Below are 23,997 nucleotides of genomic sequence, written 5' to 3'. Positions count from 1 at the left end.
TCTATCACAAGAAATCAAGAACTCCACACCAATGGCGTTGCTGAGCTTGGGTCGTCGATGAGGTGGAGGCAGGGGCACGACGAGGTCATGGACAATAGAATTCGGCGCGTCAGGTCGACGAGGGAAGCAAAGCGGCGGAGCTCGGCCTAGCGCTGTTGTAGTCCGGGTGGCGCAGCCAGAGGTGGAGTAGTGACGGCGAGGAGGTAGGTGTCTGGTGGCGAGGTTCGGCACCAGCTCCTGGTTGGTGTTGTAGGCGGTCTGCGGTGGTGTTCAGGGCCTGCGTGGCTGAGGAAGATGACGCGGTGTCGTGGACACACCCAAAGTCGTCGCGGCTTCTATCATCATTTTTCATGAATGTATTTGAGTTTTTTTTTCCTTCTGTTGCAACATAAAGACATGTTTGCTAGTAAAGTTAAGAAAGCATGGGCGGAGGACCCGGTAGTGCAAGGTATTTCGGGCACCATACCTTGATTCCCCTGCGAATCCCCTCCCCTAAATCGCTGCCCAGTTGCTCCTTCCGCTAATCTGCCATGGATGAAAAACACGAAGCTCTGAACAGCGACGAGAGGAAGAAGAAAACAAAACTGCGGCGGGTGGTCTCCGAACCGGTATTTTGTTGGGCCTTTGCACTTTGGGCTGGCACATCCATTTGGGTTGTGTTGCGCGCCCCCCCCCCCCCCCCCCCCCCCCCCGGGAAAATAATAAGCTGTCCGCACGAGCTTCACGTAATTGGACCGAATTCAATTTACGTCTTAGGCCTTCAGGGACTGTTTCCACGCACCGTACAGCCAGCCGAGGAGCAACCTCGCAGTATCTAAAAAAAAAAATGCTGATTTCAGCACGTCTATATTTTTTAAAGTAAAAAAAGTCGTAGCTCCTAAACCAAGTGTTCTAATTAAAATTCGATTGTATCATCGTGTTCCTTGTAATAAACTCTTCAAAACAAAGACCCCACATGGATATATTTCGATAAAAAATTTAACGAACATTTATCTCACGATGAATATGTATTTAAAGATAATCGTCAATCATCACAAAAACAATACACGAACATCACAAAAAATAGCATAGAACATCATATGTATACTACGTGAATATCACATATAATGGAATGTAAAAAAATTTAAAAAATTGGTGAAGTAATTAATTATAGTCAAATAAATAGAAGAAAAAATGCTACCGAACATCATAAATACATTATAGAACATTACATTAACATTACACTAACATTACTAAATAAACATAGAACATCAGATATATACTACGTGAACATACAATATATCATGAAATGTAAAAAATAAAAAGTAATTAATTACAGTCAATAAAAAGAAAAAACATAAAACCAAACATCACAAAAATATATCAAGAACATCAATATATACTACGAATATCACAAATACATTGTATAACATCATATTAAACTATACGAAATCACTAATATAGCCTAGAACATCGTATGTATACTACACACAACATAACAAATATCATACATATAAAATAAAATATAATAATTAGTGAAACAATTAATTAGAGTGAAATAAAAAGAAGAAAAATGCTACCGAACAACACAAAAAAATCCTAGAACATCAATGTATGCTTACTGAACATCACAAAATCAATTGCAGAACATCATATTTCTACTCGTAGACATAAAAAAATACATCATAGAACATTACATGTATACCACATAAACATCACGTGTATCCGTAAAAAAAGTGAAACATAAAATTATAAATAGAAGAAAGAAAAGGAAAATAAAAAATAAAATAGAACAATAGAAAAAGAAAACAAAAAGAATATAAAGGACCACCAAAAAATAAAAATGAAAAAAAGAAAGAAACAAAATAGAGAGAAAAGAAAACAAAATAAAAAGGAATAAAACGACAAAAAGAAAGAAAATAAAAAAGAAAAAAATAAAGAAGACACAAAACAAATAAGAACCATAATACAAAAAAGGAAAAAAAGAAAGATTAATAAAAAGATAAATAAGAAATGAAAAAGCATACGTACCTCGATAGAGTCGGAATGAAAAGAAAAAAGGAGAAACAAACTAAAAAGGGAAATAAATATAAGAAAGAAAAAAAAAGGCATATCGGATACGGACGGATATCAACCGATATTACATTTATTTTCATATTTCTGTCCAATTCGGATTCGATACGGATAGTGTCAACTATGTCGGATATGATACGATTGGATATCGACATCATAAATATGCTGATTTAGTATTTGGATATGGATACAGTAATCGGATATTGGATATTCCGAACTCGGATACGGACAGATCTCAACCCCTCTAAACAAATTCAGTTTTTGAATATGGTTAGAAAATATCCATACCATTTTCATCACTCCCTGTACTACCATGTACGCGTCAAAATCGAATGGAACGAAAAACATCTCAGGTACAGACGCGCGGCTATCATGGGCGCCTCACTGGGCCGCGCTATCTCCGATGGATGGGCCGTTTGCTCCGCAATACGGAAGAAAATATGTACGCGGAGAAGCGGGGGGTCGGCGCACGACTTCGGTACGACTGGTCGGCAGCGATGGATTTCCGATCCACGGTTGAGTTCAGCGTTCTGGACTCGGCGACTTCTCGTGATCCAGTCTCAGTTGCCCCGTACTCCTGTCCTGTCTGCGACTCTCCATACCCTAGGCTCCCGCGGCCGCCAGGTGGATTTCACAGGTAACACGGCCGCAACTTGGTAGACAGCTAGGCAAGGTGACGCCATGCCCGGCGACACTGCAGTCTGCGCAGCGACGAGCAGATCATGGTGCATGCTAGTCGACAGCGCTGCATCACGCAATCATCCGATCAGAATGAGCCATCAAGTAAATTACTTTTCTTTTAAGACACCGACTACCTGTTCTTTAAATTGTTGTTTGTTTATTTTACTTCAATTTCTTGTTGAATTTGGTTTATTAATTTGTGGACCGGTGAACGGACGCTAGACCGGCTAGTTTAGCACTCTCAGTAGCACCCTCACGGTGCGGGTTCGAGCCCCATGTGTGGCGCACCCCGCGTATTGTTTTTCAGGGATTTTCTCTAAGCGAGGTAAAAACTTCCTTGTCTGCCCCACGTCTAAAGCATAGGTTAGTGGCTAGCTCATCTCACGGAGCTACGGTGCTGCTGTGTATGGGTGGGGTAGGGGTTCAGGAGTTTTCTCGATCTGCGTGAGAAGATCTTCTTCTTAAAGTCGGAATACCCAAGGGTTGTCTAGCCACCGCGGATCGAGTTTTTCAATTAATTAACCAAACATGGATCCAAAAGTAAAGAGGAACCAGGTGTAAAATTATAAAGTTTTTATTTAGAACATAACCATGTTTTTAATTTCGCCATACCTAGAATTTTTTCCGTCCTCCACCACTGTAAGAAAGCATATGCGCATATCCTAAAGGAGTGCAATGCAAGAAAGGGCGACGAAGCTGCCGTGGGGAAAGTAACATCGGCTAGACTCGCTCGTACGTTAGTACGTGTACACGGCCCGGGGCGACGACCATATACTTGAGAGGAGAGGAGGCTGGTTTTTACGTTATTGATGAGGCACCACATGGAGTGTAAGTCTGGACGAGTGCGTGTACTAGGGGACTTGCTTGTACATCCAGTGGCGAAGTTAGAGCGAAATGGAGGGGTGCAAGAATAAAGAAGCGATAAAATATAATTACCAAACCAAAGAATTCCACGAACAATATTTTAAGACCAAAAAATGAACCAATGAAAAAAATACAAATATTACCTTTAACCTTCATCATCAAATCTACGACCTTGCATTTTCATGAAGCGACGAACCACGGCCTCATTAGTGACTTTCAACAGCTCTTCTTTCTTCACATAGCAAATAAGGCTATTGCTCATATATATATCACCAATGCGATTGCGCAATTCTGTTTTCACAATTTTCATGGCTGAGAAACACCTCTCAACTGTAGCAGTAGCAACAGGTAGCACTAGCACAAGCTTCAAAAGTCGGTAAACCATTTGATAACGTTCGTGTTTTCTAGTCTTCACCATTGTTTGAGAAAGCTCGGCAATAGTTTGTAGGTTGGAGAACCTTTCATCATCTCTCACATCATATATGTAGAGGCCAAGCTCGTGGTTAAGATCCCTCAAATTCCCAGAATCAAAATCATGTGGATAAAGCTTCGCTAGGCTCATCAAATTTTCTATACTAAAATCATGGAATGAGTCTCTTGGACTAAAAGCTACTGAGCAAACGAGCAATTGAGAGCTTGTCTCATTGAAGCGGCTGTCAAGCTCTTGAAGTAGCCAATCAATAACATCATTAAAACAATCTACTTGATAATAATGCTTGTTTGTAATTCTAGATTTATGCCTCCACTTCTTTGGATCAATATATTCATCTTCCATTTCCAATTTGCAAATATCATTCTTGTCACAAAATCCATGCACATCATCTAATAGTTTCACCCACTTTTCTTTTCTAAGTTCATCCAATTGGCACTTCGTTGCTTTCACACATTTAATAGCATTCACTATGTCCTGGATCCTTCCATTGCAATGCTAATGACAAGGTATTTGTGATTCCTAATATAGTCAACATGAGATGCAAATAGAAGACAAAGTCAAAAGACTGGAAGTATCGTAGAAGGTTTGATGCTTGATCTCTAATTTTCCAATCCTTTTTATCTTTTCCACAATTTCTAGTACCTTGACTATTGTAGGAAACATGTCAACCAAACTTTTGAGAGATTTATAATGGGAACTCCAACGAAGTATCTCCAGGTCTTTGAAGACTTTGCTCTTGATTTAACCATTGTCCCAGTCTGAAGTTGCCCGTAGCCTAATGCTTTACTCATTTCTTCAAGATTAATATCTCTAATCATGTCCCTTCTCTTAGATGATCCACCCACCACATTCAATAACATAGAAATCATAGTAAAAAATTCACTAACCCCTTTATGCTTTCTCGCAATGGCCACAAGGACTAATTGAAGTTGGTGAGCAAAACAGTGAACATAATAAGCTGAACTATTTTCTTTCATGATCAATGATTGCAAAGCCGTTGAACTCACCTCGCATATTGCTAGCACCATCATATCCTTGGCCTCTAACTTGCTTTAGGCTTAACTTAAGATCAGCAAATAATGCATCAATAGTAGACTTGAGACTTGCAGAATTTGTTTCTTTCACATGAACAAGACCAACAAATCTCTCTTTAACAATTCCACATTTATCTACATATCTTAAGACCACTGCCATTTGTTCTTTCCAAGAAACATCTCTCGACTCATCAACTAGCAAGCAAAAAACATCATCCCCAATTTCTTCTAGAATAGAGTGTAGCACTTCCTTTGCAAAACAATGCACAATATCCCTTTTGTATTTCAGGAGCAATCAAAAGGCTGTTATCCGAATTCTTTTTATCTACTGCCTTTCTTAAGGTCGGATTTTGCTCCTCTGCAAAATTACAAAATTCCCTGAAGTTCCCTTTATTTAAGGACTTCTTCGACTCGTCGTGGCCCCGAAACGGCAATCCTTGCTTCACCAATATTCTAGCAACATCAATAGACCCATTCAAACGAGTAAAATAGTCCTTCTTAGCAGATTCACTCACATCACGGAAAGCAACATCAATGTGTTGTTTTGTTTGTAAGAGATCATCACATTTCTTCATTGCCAGATAGTGTGAGCCACCGACATTACCAACATGATTTTGTAGCCTTTCCTTTCTATGATAGCCATTCCAACCATTTTTAACAAATGCTTCATATCGCCATCCTTCTTTTCTCTAAATAAGAAACAATAAAAGCAATATGCTCTGTCTTTGGACTCACTATATTCAAGCCAACCTCCAAACTCATCGAACCATTCTGGAACAAACCTTCTTGGAATTCCTCTAATATCTGTCACAGGAAAATGAACTGTGCGAGGTTGGCAAGGCCCATTCTCCTAAGTACTTTCTTCTCACCCTCTCTCTAACATTAGATGATAATCATCAATTTGTTTCCTTAATCCTAGATCAGACTTAATCTCCTCCTCCCAGTTGATATCATCCAAACGTGAATTTCTAGCATTATTGCCACTATCCGGCTCTGGTGCTTTCCTTTTGTAAAATCGTTCCATTAATTGACCTGTGGAGTAAAATCGTTCCATTAAAATGATTGTATGAAAAAGAATACCCAATCATTAGAACTTTCGATTATATATATAACAAATCAGATTAATTAAGAAAGAATAAGTGAATACCTTGCTTCTGCTAATCAGTGGCCCTAAAGCATCACCAATCGGACCTGGACAGCACTTGACCGGTGCTTATAATAAAAAGATTCGTTCTGACCTGTGGAGAAGGGGACGGCTAGGAGTGGGCACACGGCACACGCTGACACGCGCACTGGCACTGGTAGTCTGGGACGCTGGCCGTTTTTTTTACCACGGTCACGCGGTGGCGCCTGGCGCGGTGAGGATCGCCTGCCAGTGCCAGCGGGTGGCGGCGCAGGCTTCTATCAGATCGTGAGGGAGGGGAAAGGGCGCTAGAGTCAGATCGTGAGGCAGGCTATCATCAGATCGTCAGGGAGAGGAAACGGCGCGCGTCCGTGGTGTTGTCGTGCTGGGTTGCTGGCATAGCGGCCTGGACGCCTGGACTGCTGGGCTGCTGCCTGCTGGGGGGTGCAGCTTGTTGGGCAAGGGGGTGCATAAAGGGCCAAGATGTGGGGATAAGCACTATTTTTTTTTTTTTTGGGGGGGGGGGGGGGGGGTCATCTGCACCCGCTAGGCCTTACTGGGCTTCGCCCCTGTGTACATCACGTGGCGTCAGGCAGACAATTTCATTCCTGTGGTGCGGGTTGCTGGATTCCATAGGCTCCACTACGTAAAAAAGTCACAGATCCACCAGCAACATCTATAGAAGTCACATAAAAATGTGTCTATGGTACGAGTTTACAGACGCGCCTTCCTGATGCGCGTCTGCAGTAAGTCACCGGCGGGGTCGTCGGTCCAGCGAGGTCAACACACGTCTATGCTAACGCTACAGAGGCGCTTTTGTAACACGCGTCTATAGCTGCATCAAATATTACAGACACGTGTTGTGTTTTCCGAGTCTCGGATAACGGGTTGAAACGTTACAGACGCGCGTATGGAACATGCATTTGTATCTGGATAACATGCTACAGACACGTCTGTAATAATATCACATATTACAGACGCGTGTTATGTTACAGACACGTGTTGTGAACATGTGTCTCTAGTGTTCGTACTTGGAGCAGACGCATCGTGCTCAATACGCATCTATAATTAGTGGCAGACGTGTGATCCGTACGCGCGTCTGTACTACTTGGCCTGCGGACTTAGGCACGTGCTAACGGGTCTATGATACGAGTTTACAGACGCGCCTTCCTGACGGGCATCTGCAGTAAGTCGCCGGCAGGGTCATCGGTCCAGCGAGGTCAACATGCGTCTATGCTAACGCTACAGATGCACTTTTGTAACACGCGTCTATAGCTGCATCAAATATTACAGACACGTGCTGTATTTTCCGAGTCTCGAATAACGGGTTGAAACGCTACATACACTCGTATGGAACACGTGTCTGTATCTGGATAACATACTACAGACGCGTGTTGTCTAACAGACGCGCGTACAGGACACGCATCTGTAATAATATCATATATTACAGACACGTGTTATGTTACAGACACGTATTGTGAACACATGTCTCTAGTGTTCGTACTTGGAGCAGACGCGTCGTGCTCTATACGCATCTGTAATTAGTGGCAGACGTGTGTTTCGTACGCGTGTCTGTACTACTTGGCCTACGGACTTAGCCGTTGGCACGTGCTAACGGGAAGAGGGAGGTCACCTTAGTCAGCCGGCTCAAGCCGACGGTGGTCGTGGGCTCCTGTGGCTCTGATGTGGGCGGCGCCGGTCGTGGTCGCGTGCGGCGCAGGCCTATGCCTATGAGGCGCGCGGAGCTCATTGGCGGGCGGCGGGCGGACAGAGGGGCACACGGCTGAAGGGTCCTAATGTCTAGAGGGGTGAATAGCCTAATAAAATTATCTAGAAATACACTAGAGCAAATAGTCAAATAATAAGCGAAGCTTTTTGCTTTAGCTCAAGTCAAGTTTACAAGTCACCTATCCCAACAATTCTAGTATGATATGATCTCTAGTCACAAAAAAGAAGCTAAGTCACTACTCTTACTCTAGTTGAGCTAGCTAGCAACTAACAAGAAACTAAGCAAACTACTCAACTAGCTACCTCTATCAAAGCTACAACAAGTAAGGAACAAAGTAATACAAGGGAGAGAGCTAGGTTGATTATACCGTTTGAGGCAAGCAACCAAACAATCAATATGAATACCAATGAATCACTGGGAGAATGCCAATAGAGACAAGAGATATACGATTTTTCTCCTGAGATTCATGTGCTTACCGGTACGCTAGTCCCCGTTATGTCTACCGCTCACTTGGTGGTTCGCGAGCTAATTGGCACCACGGCAAGCCCACACTAGGGCACCGCAAGAAACTATCTAAAGTGAGGGTAACTCAGTGACATAAGCAATCAACTATAGTACCTTTTGGCTCTTCGCCGGAGAAAGTTCAAGAACCCCTTATAAATCACCGAGAGATGGCCACGAACAATCACCAACTCGTGCCAATACTCCTCCACTTCTCTAAGCCATCTAGGTGGCGGTAACCAACAAGAGTAACAAGAAATCTATAGCCACAACGATTCCCAAGTACCACTAGATGCAATCACTCAATCAAATGCATTAGGAATCACTCTCAATCTCACTATGATGATGAATCAATGATGGAGATGAGTGAGAGTTGTTTGCTTAGGCTCACAAGGATGTATCACTTATGAAAATGTGCAAGAGAGTGAGCCCAAGGCATGCCCCTTCTATTTATAGAGCTCCCAAGGCTCAAAGAGCCTTTGGGCTCGTGTAGGCACGACCGGACTCGCTGACCGGACGCACCCCAGCGTCCGGTCGCTTGCGTCAGGTCCTCGCATGGCGTCCACGTGGCACCCCTTTGAACCACAGCCGCTCATCTCCAACAGTCACTAGCCAATCGCTTGCGTAGTTAAGTTGTGACCGGACTCGACGAAGAAACGATTGGACGAGCCACCACGCAGAGTCCAGTCATTTCTGGAAAGCATCCAGAGAGGAATTTTCAAGATCGGATGCGTCCGGTCATAGATGACCTGACGCGCCCTGAGTCCGCCCCCCTCTACGTCACTTGCTCACGCGCCAAACCGAAATGACCGGACGCGGCAACAGTGGCTGCCCAGCGTCCGGTCGCACAACCCCTGCAGGGTCCGATCATGGACCCAGAGCCACGCCTCTCTGTGTGCCATGACCGGACGCACCACAGTGGGTCCGGTCCTTCACCGCGCCGGGTCCATTCATCACTTGGCCCTCTCAATCACAGTCAAAACCACTGACCGGACTCGGCCTGTCAGGGTCCGGTCCTGGCAGAGCCAGTGTCCGGTAACTGACCTTCGCCTCCTTTTCTTTTTCTATCTCCTCAAATACTTCACCCTTGCTTTCAAGTTGCTAACCACAAAGTGTATCGCCCATGTGCATGTGTATTAGTATTTTTCCAAGCATTTTTTAAGGATTAGAAGTTAGCACACTAGGTCACTAATGCATATGCAATACATGGTTAACGAGCCTTTGGGCCATCCTTTCTTAATACAATGATGCGCAAACCTTTTGCGTATTCGAGAAAAAATAGGCCTTTGGGCCACTGGGCACATAACACACAACCCAACAAGTAGCTAAAAGAAAGTTTTATGTTTTAGTTGACATGATGATTTCCAAAGCCACTGGTATGAGCCTGGCAATTCTCTGTGTCCAGTCAGGACCTTGTATGCGTCTGTGGAGGTAAAGAACTGGGTAACACTTGCTGCAGAATGAGAAATTGATGAAAGGATTGCCCTGATAGTGGCTAGTGGAAGAGATCTAGTAAATTAGATGTCGTCAAAACTTTTCAATTGTGAGCTCTTTGGCCTTGCAAAATGAGAACAACTCTAATATTGAAGAATTATTCCATAAGTGTTCCATAAAAGAACTGAATGACTATTAGGGACAGCGGCTACTGCGATAACTTTAAGGGGCCATTCAGTTATTCCAGAATGGAGGTAGGAACCAATCCAGCTGATGAATTGTTATACAAATTACACGATCATTCCAGCCAGGAATAATTCCAGGCCATGAATCCGAAACAACCAACCGAACAAGCCCTAAGCAGATCCACTAGCTTCACAATACTCCCCACCACCACGAGAATGAACCCCCTTGGCATCTAAAGGAAGTTTGCCACATAAGTAGAGTTGTATTAAAAAATACTTGTGGCGCCTCATAAATTTAAAAAGATTTTAGCAAAATTTTTTTAAAGAAAGTACTGGTCAAAGATATGCATATAAGACCATACAAAGTCAAATGCCACAAGTATTTGTAACTTGATGGAGTGCCTCAGGTCTCCCTCAGTCTGATTAATAATACCAAACAATTTATTTCCTCTGTTTTAGACAAATCATAGGTAACAACATCACAATATTTACCGCACACAGTGAATTTGTCTGAGCTAGGGATTATTACAAGTTTTGAGAGGATGCACAGTATCCGGGCAGCAATACTGTTACACACAATCAGATTGAAGAAAACCAAGAATATTTTTTCCCAGAAGAGATGTGAGTAGTATCTGGTAGGCTCGGTGATGTCTTTTTGGTGCTGAGACTGAAGTACCAGCAAATCTAGCGACGCCATTCTTCCAGGGTTGGTGTTTCAACTCCAATGTTCTTCATATCCCTGATGTTTGCTGAGTAGCATATAGGAGAGATGCCTTAGTTCAGTCACCAGCAATCACATTCGAACAGATTAAAGAGTGACCAAACGGTATACTCTTTCATTATTCTGGTGTGACAGCCATGACAGTTAAAGTAGCCAATTAATAAGCTACGGAGTGTAACACTTTGCATGGTTACTCACCCAAATGTATTTCTAGATTAGCAGCAGCTGTAGCATCAGTAATAACCGTAACTTTCTCATAGTCCAGTGCGACAGCATCGAAGACAGTCTGCCTGATGCAATTTGGTGTTTGGACCCCTGAAAAACAAATACATAAATAAAATAACTGAATAATGATACCATGTGGTATTGAACTCTGTTAACCAGAAAATAATGATGATGATTAACAAGTTGCAGTGCTGAACAAAATGAACTCAAATAATTCCGACAACCTCCGACAAAATTAACAAGTTCAGTTTAAGATGACCATGCAGGCATGCAGCTTGTTCTGAATGGGACAATGGAGACTAGCATTGAAACCTCAAAAAAAAAGTAATGGCTTTCAGAATAGGATAGCTCGCTAAACGACTTTGCATCTGTATATAGGTAGTAGACAGAAAACAACTTTTACATATGTATATAGGTAGATTTACATGCATCATGAGTTCTTACCAGTTACAACCAAGTTCTTGATCCCTGAAGTTTTGAGGACAGAATCGAGGTTGGTGGCAAAGAAGGAGCTGAATCTTCCTTTCACCAGCTTGTACTCCCCGTCCTTGATAACAAACCCGTCGGCCAGCTCTGCACCTTTGGAACCTTTTACAGCCGGACCATTCCCCCTGGAATAAAAATGCCTGCGAAACAGTTCAACGTCTCTTCCAGTAGGGTCATGCTCTCTCACAACCTACATTGCAGTTCACTAGTCTCAATCAGTACCATGTTTCGTCCACCAATTGAAACAAGTCATGCATGCAACAACAATTAGTCCTGAAAGAAAATTTGTTAATCTAAGATTAAACAAGGGTTTCCCCCTATTTTATAAAATGAAAATAATAAAAACAAATATTTCACCTATTGCCTCATTCAATCTTTTTTCTAGCACATGCACATCCATATCCTTATCCTTATCCTTATCATTTTCCATGGCAGTCCCATGTGCCCATGTTTTTATACCATTTTCCTATTCATCAAATACTACTTCTAATTCCATTTGTGGTATTCTATTCCTAAATCTTGCATGGGCCTTACTAAATTTTTACTTACATTCAATCTCACTATATTGGAATATGTATTATAGGTTGTATTAAGGTTTCAAATCGTATTCAGAAACTCCCAAATCAGTTGGAGACCCTCTCAGCCGATACAGTTTTGGATGACAAGTATATACAAACCTTTCACACCAATTAAACAATATTTATTTGAGAATTTTTGAAATGGTAAATATGAAAGTGAATCAAATGATCAAATCAGTTTAAAGATGAATTTGATCCCAAAACATGGTAAAATGAACACAAAGTGACAAGCGCACATAGTAGTAATTGTATATCCATGCATATTATTGTTTTTGCAATTTTGCATCTTGTTATTTGTTGCATTGAACTTGGTTTGTTCCTAGAGAACAGAAAACAAAAGGGACTTCAATTTTGTGAGTCTAGAAAACCCAAGAAAATTTGTTGCAAGAATTGGTGAAAGATGTTGACATCCAAATGAGGAAGAGGTTTTGTTTACACAGTTCAATGGAATAACTTTTTCCTTGTTCTTTAGTGCAACATATAGTCATATAGTTTAATACACTCTAGATATAGGTTGTTTCAATTTTCATCAAAGTCAAACTTATTTAACTTTGTTCAAGTTTATAAAAAAATATACCATAAAATATGTTGTGCTATAGTGCATTTATTTGGTATACATTGTGGATGTTAATATATATTTTCTATAAATTTGATGAAAATAAAGAATTTTGACTTAGGACGACAAAACTAATAAAATGGTCTACTTTTGGGAACTAAGGTAGTAAATATATATAATTCATAGTGAAGTAATGGAAACTATACCTTACCACTAATAAGGCACGTACTAAACTTGAGTAAAAAGCTGGTTGTAAAGTTCCTTATTGAAGCTTCGTAGTGAAGGACTGCTGAACTAAATTCATTAAGAATGGGACCCTGGGCGCTGGAAGGGGCCACTCTCTAACTTTAATTTGTTGCTTTTCTGTTACACATTGTAACGTATGATATATAATTAAATACTGAATTTCTTTCCTATTGACATTTGTCCCCTCTCTAACCAAATCTAGGTCCTGGCTTCGCTATTTGGATGGGACCTCTGGTGGTGGAATAAATTATTTGGTCCTCAGTGTGCATTTGGCTAAGAAAGTTCTATTATGTCCCAATTGGATCACGAGAGTCTTGTGATATTATTAAGCTGTTTCTTGTTAATAACTCATGCGTAGATCCAAGAAAATCTTCGTGAGTGCAGGTACCATTTATTCTCAATAGGGTGGGTGCCATGCACTGCTCCGCGCCCCCACGCTGCCTCCATGGAATGGGCCTTGGAGGAAGAGATGGTTCGAGGTAGGAGCGGCGGCGGCAGCCGCCATGAGGGGGCGGAGCGGTGCAGGTGAGCGGAGGAGGAAGACACATTTTTTCCCCTTCGGTGACGTTTCAAGAGGATCAGACATAGCGAGAGAAATGCCCCCGCTAAAAGCACAACTTAAAGAAACAGATCAGAGAGCGCAGGTTTTTTCTGTCTGACATGGATGGACGAGCCTCCGGTGGACTGTCGTCGCCAGTTTGTTAGAGTAAGTATCACTAGTATTATTAGGTGTTGGCAGGTGCTGATATGACTTTTCTTCGAGAGAGAAAGCTAGGCCAATGGTATATACATATTTTAAAACACGAAAATTGTAGAGAAAAAGGATCTGATCAGTAAAATAAGAGCTGAAGTATTGCAGTTATTATAACTCGATCACCTTATCTTATGGTACAGTTAGTTAGAACATATACTCCCCTCATTCTAAATTATAAGATAGTTTGACATTTCTAGATATATTACTTTAACCATGTATCTAAACATATATAGTGTATATTTAAGTGTGTAGCAAAATCTAGGAATGGAGGGAGTACGATGTAATTAAAAGATTCTTCTCAAGAAATCAGTAATTCATCAGGATGCCTCCTTTTGCATAGAGCCAATCCATTATTAAGCGACAGAAACCCAACCCAGACGATGAAGATGCCGCGCTCCCGAGCGATGGCGACGGCCTCCGCGACCGCAGGGATGATGGCCTCGCCGCCGGGCAGCAGCGCTGGGCTGCTCATTGCCGGATCCACGAATTCCTTCTGCAGCCAACAGCAATAGAGCCATCCATCAGATCCCAGCAGCAGACCGCGAACCAAAGATCGACCATGGAACCAGCTGAACACACAAACCAGCTGATATTACCTGCATGTCGATGACGAGCATGGCAGTCTCGCTCCACATCGTCGTAGGCGCCATGGATATATAGCTGCGATAACTACTCTCGATTCCAGGGACTGAGCCTCTACCAGGGCCTTCTCAGGGGGTGGAGGAATTCATATATAGTGCGAGAGCAGAAGCCCTGCTGCCGACACGACAGCAACTGCAAAATATGACAGTTTATAAACCACAATTATCTACAGAAAAAGGGTAAAAGTAAAAAAGAAACAGCATGATTCTTTTGCAACAATTAATCATGACAACAGAATGTTACAGTGATATAGACAGCACTGCTTAACTTTCCCTTAGTAATGATCACGTTTAAACCCTTCTCGTATCCTTACTATAACCTCCGTAGGAAGGTGGCGGAGATATATTCCTATTTATACTGGCTACAAAGTAATATGAGGCAACATCTTTTAAAGTTACGGCCTTATGGGCCTCGTGTTATATAATTCCTGGGAGGACCCTCCAATTAATTATGCTAAATCAAGCGGTTTTCATTTAATGGATACTCGATTTAACATGATTAATCCAATTATCCCTAGACTTACATCTTGTTAGCCCACAGAATCACCGGTTCAGGTGAGTGAATCACTCACCAGTCTTGCCAAGCACCCGCTAGTGTTATCGAGCACCCACTAGCTAAGCCGACCACAAACAAGCGTTGTCCGTCCCCACACACTATGGCCAGAGGTTGAAGAAGAGGGAGAACAGAGCATACACACATAGTATAAGACACCAGCGTTGGCCGAAGCCCTGTATGGGAGATGGTAAATCTGAACTCTCTTTACTGAGTTGCCGTGACAGTCTATTTATACAACTCTATCCTTCTAGTCCTAGTACAGCTGCCCTGCTGCAACAGTGACTAGATAACACAGCAGGACTGACTTCTGCGTCTGTCCCTGCATGTGGCTACAGTGCGGCAGGTGAACCGTTCGGCGCCTGCCTCTACAGCGGCTATAGTACCACAGCAGGGGGCCTTTTCGGTGCCGTCTTTCCTTGCTGTGTGTTCACATAAGGAAGCAGTAGTTTATTCTAACAATTCTTCCCATAAACCTACTGATATCCCGTGTACCCCCTCCATACCGATCATCTCCTTCAGCTCCGTGAGTCGAAGACGTCCGAGCGGCTTGGTGAGGACGTCCGTGAGTTGTCGACCAGTTTCAACGAACTTGATGACGATCTGCCCTCCATCGACACAGTCCCTGAGAAAGTGAAACTTCACGTCGATGTGTTTGCTCCGGTCGTGCAGAACCGGATTCTTCGCGATGGCGATGGCGGGCTAGTTGTCCACCATCAGTGCTGGTGGGTGAGCTTCCACGCCGGTCAGCTCGCCCAGTAGATGGCACAGCCACACAACTTGGCACGCCGCTGTGGCCGCCGCTACGTCTTCTGCCTCACACGTAGATAGCGTCACCACCTTCTATTTCAGCGACAACCATGAAATTGGAACCGACCCGAGGAAGACGAGCAAACCAGAGGTGCTCCGTTGTCCGTCGATGTCCCCCGCCATGTCTGCATCGCTGAACACAGTGAGCTACAGCCTACTGCCACCGGTCTTGGAAAAGATGATCCCCTGATCCACCGTCCCCTTAACGTAGCGTAGTAGCCGCTTTACTGCAGCCCAGTGATCCTCTCTGAGATCCTCCATGAAGCGACTGACGTAGCCCACGACGAACGCAATGTCCGGCCTCATGTGGACTAGATAGCGTAGACCACCGACGATGCTCCGGTAAAGTGTTGCATCCACCTTCGCCGCGGTGCTGGCCTTCATCAGCTTCAGTCGCTCCTCCATCGGAGTCACGCATGGCTTGCACTCAGCCATGCCGCTCCTCTCTAATAGCTTCGAGGCATACGCGCTCTGACCGAGCTAAGTTCCTCCTTCCCCTGTCTCACCTCGATGCCGAGGTAGTAGGAGAGTGCGCCGAGATCGCTCATTCAAAAACGAGCTGCCATCTCGCGCTTGAAGCCGTTGATGTCCTCCGTGCGCGCGCCGGTGATGATCAAGTCGTTCACATACACGCCGACGATGAGCTCCTCCTTCCCCCGTCGCCGCGTGTAGAGCGCGTGCTCGGTTATGCACCTCGTGAACCCAAGCTCGCCTAGCGTGGCATCAAGCTTGGCGTTCCACGCTCGTGGGGCCTACCGCAGCCCGTAGAGCGCCTTGCGCAGTCGGAGCACCCTATGCTCCTCTCCCTTGATGGCGAAACCTGGAGGTTGCCCGACGAAGACCGTCTCTGCCAGCTCACCGTTGAGGAAGGCCGATTTAACATCCAAGTAATGGACGCGCCAGTCCTTTGCTGCACTCCACTTATTCCCACCGCGCCATTCGCCGGAGTCGGCCCTCATCGTTCTATGTCCGCGTGTGCTTCACTCTTCTTTTCGCATAGGTCTACTCTGCCTCAGTTGATGTGCCACTACAGTTGCTCGGCGGTTCACAGTGGCTACCTGGTCGTTGTTGATGTTAATGCCGCAGTCGTGCAGTCCACAGCGACTACCTGGTTGCTATTGAAGTTGCTAATGGTCGTTCAGGTGTTCACGGTGGCTACCTGGTCGCTGTTGTCGGTGTTATCATGGTTCATTTCGGTGGTTGCCTTGCCACCGTGGCTTCGTCTTCTGAGTGAGCAGCCTTTGCGTTGAACCTTTTTTGTAGGTCCAGTCGGTTAGGTCTGTGGTGTTGGGTCCGAGCCGCTCCTTGCTTGTGCTATGCTTGCCTGTGCTTTTGCTTTCGCTCCGCTTTGGTCCGTCCACCGCGGGTGTTGGTGTTGCTGCAGTCGTCTTCTTCGCCGCAGTGGCTACCTGGTCGATGGTGGATACGTCCTCTTCTTTGAAGTGGCTACCTGGTCACTTGCGAATTCTACCGGTGGATGCTTTGACACCACGGCTTCACCCCCTCTGTTGACAACCATTGCGCGGATGTATTTTTTTTGCAGGCATAGTTTGTTGGTGTAGTGTGGTGGTGGTCCTCCCTCGTGTTATCTTGCTGTTTGTTTGTGTCTTGGGGATTCCACGGGTAATCCAAGGATTACTTGTGAGTCCTTTGTATCCGTGTTTTGGCCTTTCTTTTGGCCTTTCCTCTTAATGAAAAATGGGCAAAAGACCCGATCGAGAAAAAAGAAAAAAAAGTTATTCATTTATAGAGATGGTTGTAGCAACCTTCTCTACTCAAGGGCATCTAGATTTCTAGAGGTAGGTATGCACCCGACTCTAGAAACCAATTTGTAGTGGCAGTTGGTGTTTTTTATCGCCTCTACAAATTAATTTGTAGAGACGATTGGTAATACGGTCCATTTATAGAAAATTGCCTTTAAAAGATAGAAAAAGATTTTTTTATTTAATCCTAGGAGAAACTCACTAGTAGTGAAGCTCCATGGTTCGTCCCAAGAAAATCAATTTTCGGCGGTGTTGCGTTCGGTCTCCAATATAATCTTATCTTAAAGAGCATTTTTTGATACATTCCCTATTAACCCGACAAGCAACTCATGGAAGAGATGGACCAACCTCATGGTAAGGCCATATTAAGGGAAAAAACCTTGGGCCAAATAAAGAAGTAAATTTTTTTTGTAGGCCGAGAAAGGAAGATGATTAAAATTCAGGGGCAAATAAGAATTCTCTCCTTTTTCGACCTTTGTGTGATGTTCTTCTCTCATCTCTATGGCATGAGGAGGCGCCCAGCTGGCCCGCACAGACGATAGGCAACCCAAAGTGTGTGTATCTGAAGGAGTCCCTCTCAAGAGAGCATTTATTAGTATGTCCTAATGAAACCGGTGGTTTGGTTTCTGCAAAAGATGCTACAAGATGCACTTCTATATGTTGCACATGATATGCTCATGTGGTAGTGCATTGTAGGGTCAATAGTTGTTGAGGTTGTATATATAGTGACGAACAAGAATATATCGGTGGGTGAGACAAGATTGCAAAATGAGACAGAGAGTTGCAACAAGAAAAGTCACAAGTGACGACAAAAAGGGACAATGACAAAGAATGAAGAAGAAAGATAATGACCAAATATGTATTGAAGTAGTCGGGATTCTCTATTTTTGTGTTTGGCATTTGCTCTCTTGTCCAATCATACAGTATGCGCACTGTAGCTCAATAATAACCTTCATTACTATGTATACATCATTGGAAAATCAATGATGCTTTCTATGGTCCTTAGACTCCTGGCTGCACGCATCGATATATTTGGTTCTTGTAATTGTTGTTGGGTTAGACCTAATTAGAGATATCATATCTATAAAACAAGTGTTTGCCATCATAGAGCGTACACTATAGTGGTAGCTTGATAAAAAACCATACTTGCTCATATTTTTAGAAGTAACATATATTTTCAACCGAGTTTGTTATTTGATCTCTGCATTCCCTGTGAACGGTTATATATGTTGCTTGTAATGATCTAGCTATATCCTTTTAGAGAAAATAACAAGCGATCCATTTGAAAAACTTTTTTAAGCTTATATCTTCATCGTCGCAAAGTATGAAGCAATCGCTTAGATAAATTCCTCGGTGAAATCCAATAACAGATTGATACCCTGCCAAACAAAAGCTGAACTGCAAAAAGGAATTGAAAGCGAGGTCTGCTAGTGCAGTGATGAGTAGCATGAGAGGGACAGAAGTCAACAAGTGACAGAAGGAGTATATACGGATGCCATTGCATTGGGGAATAACACGAAGGAGGAAAAACCCGGCCACCATAAAGCCCACACCGACAATGCTTGATAACATGCAAAATTGTGCACCCTAGTTCATCACGCACACCTCCAGGTCTCAAAGAAAATACATGCTGATTCTAAATTATAAGATGCTTTAATTTTTCAAGATACATTGTTTTTACTATATATCTACACGCAAAAAATATATCTAAAAATATTAAAACATCTTATAACTTGAAATGGAGGAAGTACTAGGTAGTTGGAAACATATATGATGTAATGATTTAGGAGAGAGAGAGAGGAAGTAAGGTTGTCAAAATTGTAGATTCTAAATAGGACTAGAGGTTTTTAGGTAAAATCGTAGTCATAACATTGGAAACATAAAAATCATAAAAACATAGATGACTACATAATAATTTAGATGACTACTTAATAATAGAATCATAAAATCAGTTTCCTTGGTTAATATTGTAAAGACGTATGTAATGGCAAAATTATGTGTTTCAACAATGATGAGATATAAAGGCTCAATCATAGCCCGTGCCCTGTGGGGTAGGTAAAACAACAGTCCTAGGCTCTGTTCGCTTGAGTTTATAAGTCAGAATCAGCCCTACTTTTTCAGTTATAGAACAATGTTTTTCTCTCACGACAAATCAGTCCTATAAATCAGCCACAATAGCAATAAATCCTGTTGAACAGAGCCCTAGTCCTTAGCACCCGCTAACATCCGGACCAATAGGGCGTTCCAATGGTTCCAAATAGCTAGTCTAGGAAGAATTATATTGGCTATCGGAGAGAGATCAAATAGGCAGCGACTCTCAAATAGCTAGTCTAGCACGGCCTCCTAGAAACAACTCTCTCACAGTTCAAATAACTCTCCACTACAGTGTTTTTTTTTTTTATTTCTAAGCCTAATCTAGCTAGCTATTTGAAAGTTAAGGTTGAGGACGCCCTTATGTACGAGATTGCCATCGTCCTGGGAAAGCAACCAGCTGGAGGAAAGACAAGTGTCACATGTGGCCATGTGGGAGATTGATGATTTACGTACTTTATTACTTCAGGTAATTACAGTAATTTGTTTCAATAGCCGTCGTGGGTTCTATATATCTGATGTTAACATGCACACACACGCATCATGCATGACACAAGGTTTGTTCTTATACTTTTAATTTACTCGCACTGCGTATTTACTACCAGGGCCATAGAATCAGATCACCTTGGGCAATATATGCTAAGTATGTATTTACATCACCTAACCAAAAAAAAGTAATAAGTAATTAATTAAAGGAGGTACGGTGAACGGTGAAAAGGAAAGCGAGGTCACAACTCACAACTTAACGCTTGCAGATCACAGCGACATTACTAGACCTCACTCGCTGCTATCTAGCCCCAAAAGTGGTCACTTTGTCTGTCACTGATAGTTCATTTGGATGGAATTTGGATTCCATTTGGTTCCAAACGACAGAGACGAAGGAGCGAGAAAAGTCATATCCATCTCGCTCTTTTGAAAGGTAAGATAAGATGCCTTAAACGACCTGTCTCCCCCTCAACTCGTCCCCATCGTCGGTTGTAACTCAATCAGACTTGCTTGCACTGACAACGGCCTGCCAACCACACGCATGCAGTACTTCAAGGCACCACAACAAGTCAACAAGTTAGGGCTCGGTACAGCTCTAACTCTAGCTAAAATAGCTTCAATTACGGTTTCTCTAACGAAGCACCTCTGTTTGGCTCCGACTTCACTGGTTAGAAAAAAACGTTTGGTAGAACACCTTCGTATAATTATGCACAAATCATACATTTGTAGGGCCTAGACCGCCCCTACAAATTGTTTTGTAGAGACGGCTAGTGTTATCAGTCGCCCCTACAAATCGATTTGTAGGGCCCTGCAAAATCGATTTGTAGGGGCGGCCGTAGTACCAGCCGCCCCTATAATACCTGTTTGTAGGGGCGGTTCAGTCTAGAACCGCCCCTACAGTATATTTTTTCACCAAAAAAATTCAAATTAATAATTCAAATTCAACCAGAACATAAATATATATATGCATATATAATTCAAATCTGACCAGAACATATATAATTCAAATCTGACCACAAGCACAAGAGCATTATATAAACTATCATTACAAGTCAAATTCACAAGAATATATACAATCCATCATTAAATAGATATAATTCACAAGTCTAATTCGTTCCACAAGTCCAAACCATCCCACAAGGTAAGACCAATGTTAAATTCCATACACAATGTTATCAACGGCCTAGAGCTAGCCTTTCAGTCTCACGAAGGTATTGGTACTGAATATTTCTACCTAAGTCAGAATCTCAGTCATGGTAGGTGCCTTTGACATGTATAATCTGGTCCAATATGAAGTTGCAAAGGTTGCCGACGAGCTCTAAGAGTTGGTCATCCTTGTATGGGTCTCTTTTCATTTCTTTCTCTTCTTTCCACTACAAGAGAACAAGTTTTGGTTTAGTATTTCATATCATGTGCGAAGTTTTTATACTACGGGTGAATAGGTTCAAACTTACCCTTAAGAGGTGTCTCCTGTAGGCACCGGTGTTACTCATCATAGAACATACATAGTATCCACAATGTACACTCACAGGCTTCTGCTTAGGGCACTGTGTGTTTTACATATGGAAATGTTAAGTAATGCTTTTTTGACAACCATGTAATAGAGTACTAAAGTTACACTTACCGTACATAGTGTTTTTATAGCCAGCATTTCCTTCCTTACTGGATCATGCCTTTCTGTGATGTTGATTGACATAGAACCTGAATGCCCTGTTCGAATTATTTTAGCAAATACAACTTGTTAGTATCCAAAAGTGAACGTTACAAGTATATATACAAACATATAAGCTAATGAGGATTGTCGATATGTATACATCTTGAGAATCGATATGAAGTCTTTGTATGTCACCGGGTCCCTATCTATTGAATCAAAGACCCATGTCATGCTCCTCCCAACATCGACGCCTATATAAATCCAGTGGTTGCTGTAAGGATTTAATCATAGAACTAGATAAGCTCTTTTGCATCGAATAAAATATATCTAACAAAGCTTTAAGTATAGAGTTGAACTTACTCGAAGTTGTATGGTAGTCATATAGTAGAGTGCTGTTGGAGATTTTTAAAAGCCAGGGCAATGTATGTCAAAACCTTAAGGGACTCTTGAGTTAGTTCCTTCACACGGATATCCTCTTTCTCCCGAAGGGTCTTTCAAGCAGCTAGCTCTTTGGCATCCAGTTTCCACTGTCTAGGGTAATTAAAATTTATTTGTGCTATAGCTTAAGGGTCTATATACCCAACTTTCACACTTGGCATTTGTTTTACAATGTGCACTTGCATTCTATAAATCACGACATGGGTTAGTTACAACAAAATCCAAAGATTACATTCATATCATATCGGGAGGGCAATGACTTACAGGCACCACGTGCGAATTAGATTCATTTCTATTGCTCCAAGGTGAAAGCATGTTTGCATGTCATTGAAGTCAAATATAATTTTCTCAGCTGGGCTTCCAAATATGCCTGTGGGGAAGCATGCTTATACGAGGTCTATGCTCATTAGGAGAACATGCAAGTACCAATCATGGAACCTTCTCATTCCAAGTGGTAGGCGCTGTATGTCCCGGTTTGGTAGGAATGGCTTGCCTCTTTCATATGTTTTCGAGCAATCCTTTGACAATTTGATGGCATCAACATTTGGATACTGCTTTGCTGTTTGGTGGACTTTGCTAGTGACGGCCTCCTCAGAAGCCTGTGTTGGGATTTTTTTTAACTTGGTTCTTAGGCTTGAACTGGTCATAGGCATACCACTTGTGCACCGATAAGACGTCTTTCATCGGAATATAAATTGGCCTTATAGTGATTGGATGCTTCTTTCGAAGTTCCTATTCAGACACGTCCTCATCTTCTTGTGCATCACCTTCTTCAGGAGGCACTCGTTGTTCATGTATCGGCTGTGCTTGTTGAGAAGACTGTGGCATCTCATCATGCACTTGCTCGGTATGAGCTGGAGAAGGTTGTGGCTTATCAGGCACATGCTTGCTAGGAGGCGTGGAAGAATGTGGCATCTCAGGAATGTGGTCGTCACGAGACGGTGAAAATAGTAAAATATATATAATGCCCTTCATTTTTTCCCTTTATTATTTCTCTCTCCATCCTATCCTATCGAACACTCACAAAATTGCTCACAGCCACATATTGCGTAGCTCCCGTGCTCTGGAGCCAAAGGATGCGCCACCCCATGCCCAATGTTGTCGTCCCACCCTAAGTGCCTCCCCGCACCTCTGTGCTAGTCTCGCCTGCCTCGGCTTCGTCTGTCACCGACTCGCAATATCCCTGACCTGCGTTGTTGTCGTCTGACCTCGCCCACGCTGTTGTCTCCCCACCTAACGCCAACGTCGCTTCAATTGGCCTTAGCATCTCCCCGCACCCCGCACTGACGTCGTCTGCGCGATGTGCCCTTGGCAAATCAGACCTAGACGCGCGTTGGACCCATGGGAGCAGCTTGGAGCCAGGTGAAGCTCCTTTTTTTAGCTCCCTCTCCTTCTCCATGCTCATCTTAGCAGTTTTCATGGAGCTTCGTCCACATAGTAGTTTCACAAGGATGTGTTTGGCTAGGGGAGTGGTAAAAGAGCTCATGGTGTTGTCTCCCTCGCTAGCTTGGCTCCTACATACATTTAGGGCCTGTTTGGTTCCTTCCTGGGTGAAGCTGCCTAGCCCAGGCAACGCTCCCAGGCGTCCGACTTCGGTCGTCTGGGCTAGGATCGCATGTCTAGCACGCAGCTACATGGGAGGCTGCGAACCAAATAGGCCCTTAAATTAGGCTCCTGAGCTCGTGTTCCCCGCTCGTCGTTCAAGGAGAAATACAATAGATATCTAACTTCCAAATAGCTCCCTAATCTAAGGGAAAAATTGTCCCAACAAAAAAATTGGATGTAGAGAAAAGAAGTTATTATGCGCGCAAAAGGTGGATTGTATGGCATGATTGGGATGGGCAATCATGAAATCTCCCTCCAGCTAGATGGCAATTAATAGCGTACAACATAAGCACACCTAAGAGCATCTCCAAGAGTTTCCAAAATAATTTCTCAATACATAATTTTTGGCAAAAT

General features: G+C 42.9%; 1 protein-coding gene across 1 annotated transcript; it reads right to left on the bottom strand.

Annotated features, from left to right (window-relative positions):
• Positions 1-10,434: 10,434 nt before the first annotated feature.
• Positions 10,435-14,267, bottom strand: LOC136463219 (probable inactive nicotinamidase At3g16190). The gene is made up of 5 exons (XM_066462236.1): positions 14,199-14,267; positions 13,976-14,095; positions 11,427-11,658; positions 10,956-11,072; positions 10,435-10,785 (listed from the first exon to the last, which is right to left on the bottom strand). The coding sequence occupies exons 1-5, from the start codon at positions 14,250-14,252 to the stop codon at positions 10,721-10,723; spliced, it is 588 nt and encodes a 195-aa protein (XP_066318333.1). The 5' UTR covers positions 14,253-14,267; the 3' UTR covers positions 10,435-10,720.
• Positions 14,268-23,997: the final 9,730 nt, after the last annotated feature.

Source organism: Miscanthus floridulus, chromosome 7 (assembly GCF_019320115.1).
Source record: "Miscanthus floridulus cultivar M001 chromosome 7, ASM1932011v1, whole genome shotgun sequence".
NCBI classification, from domain to species: domain Eukaryota; kingdom Viridiplantae; phylum Streptophyta; class Magnoliopsida; order Poales; family Poaceae; genus Miscanthus; species Miscanthus floridulus.
This window is presented reverse-complemented; position numbering and strand designations above follow the sequence as displayed.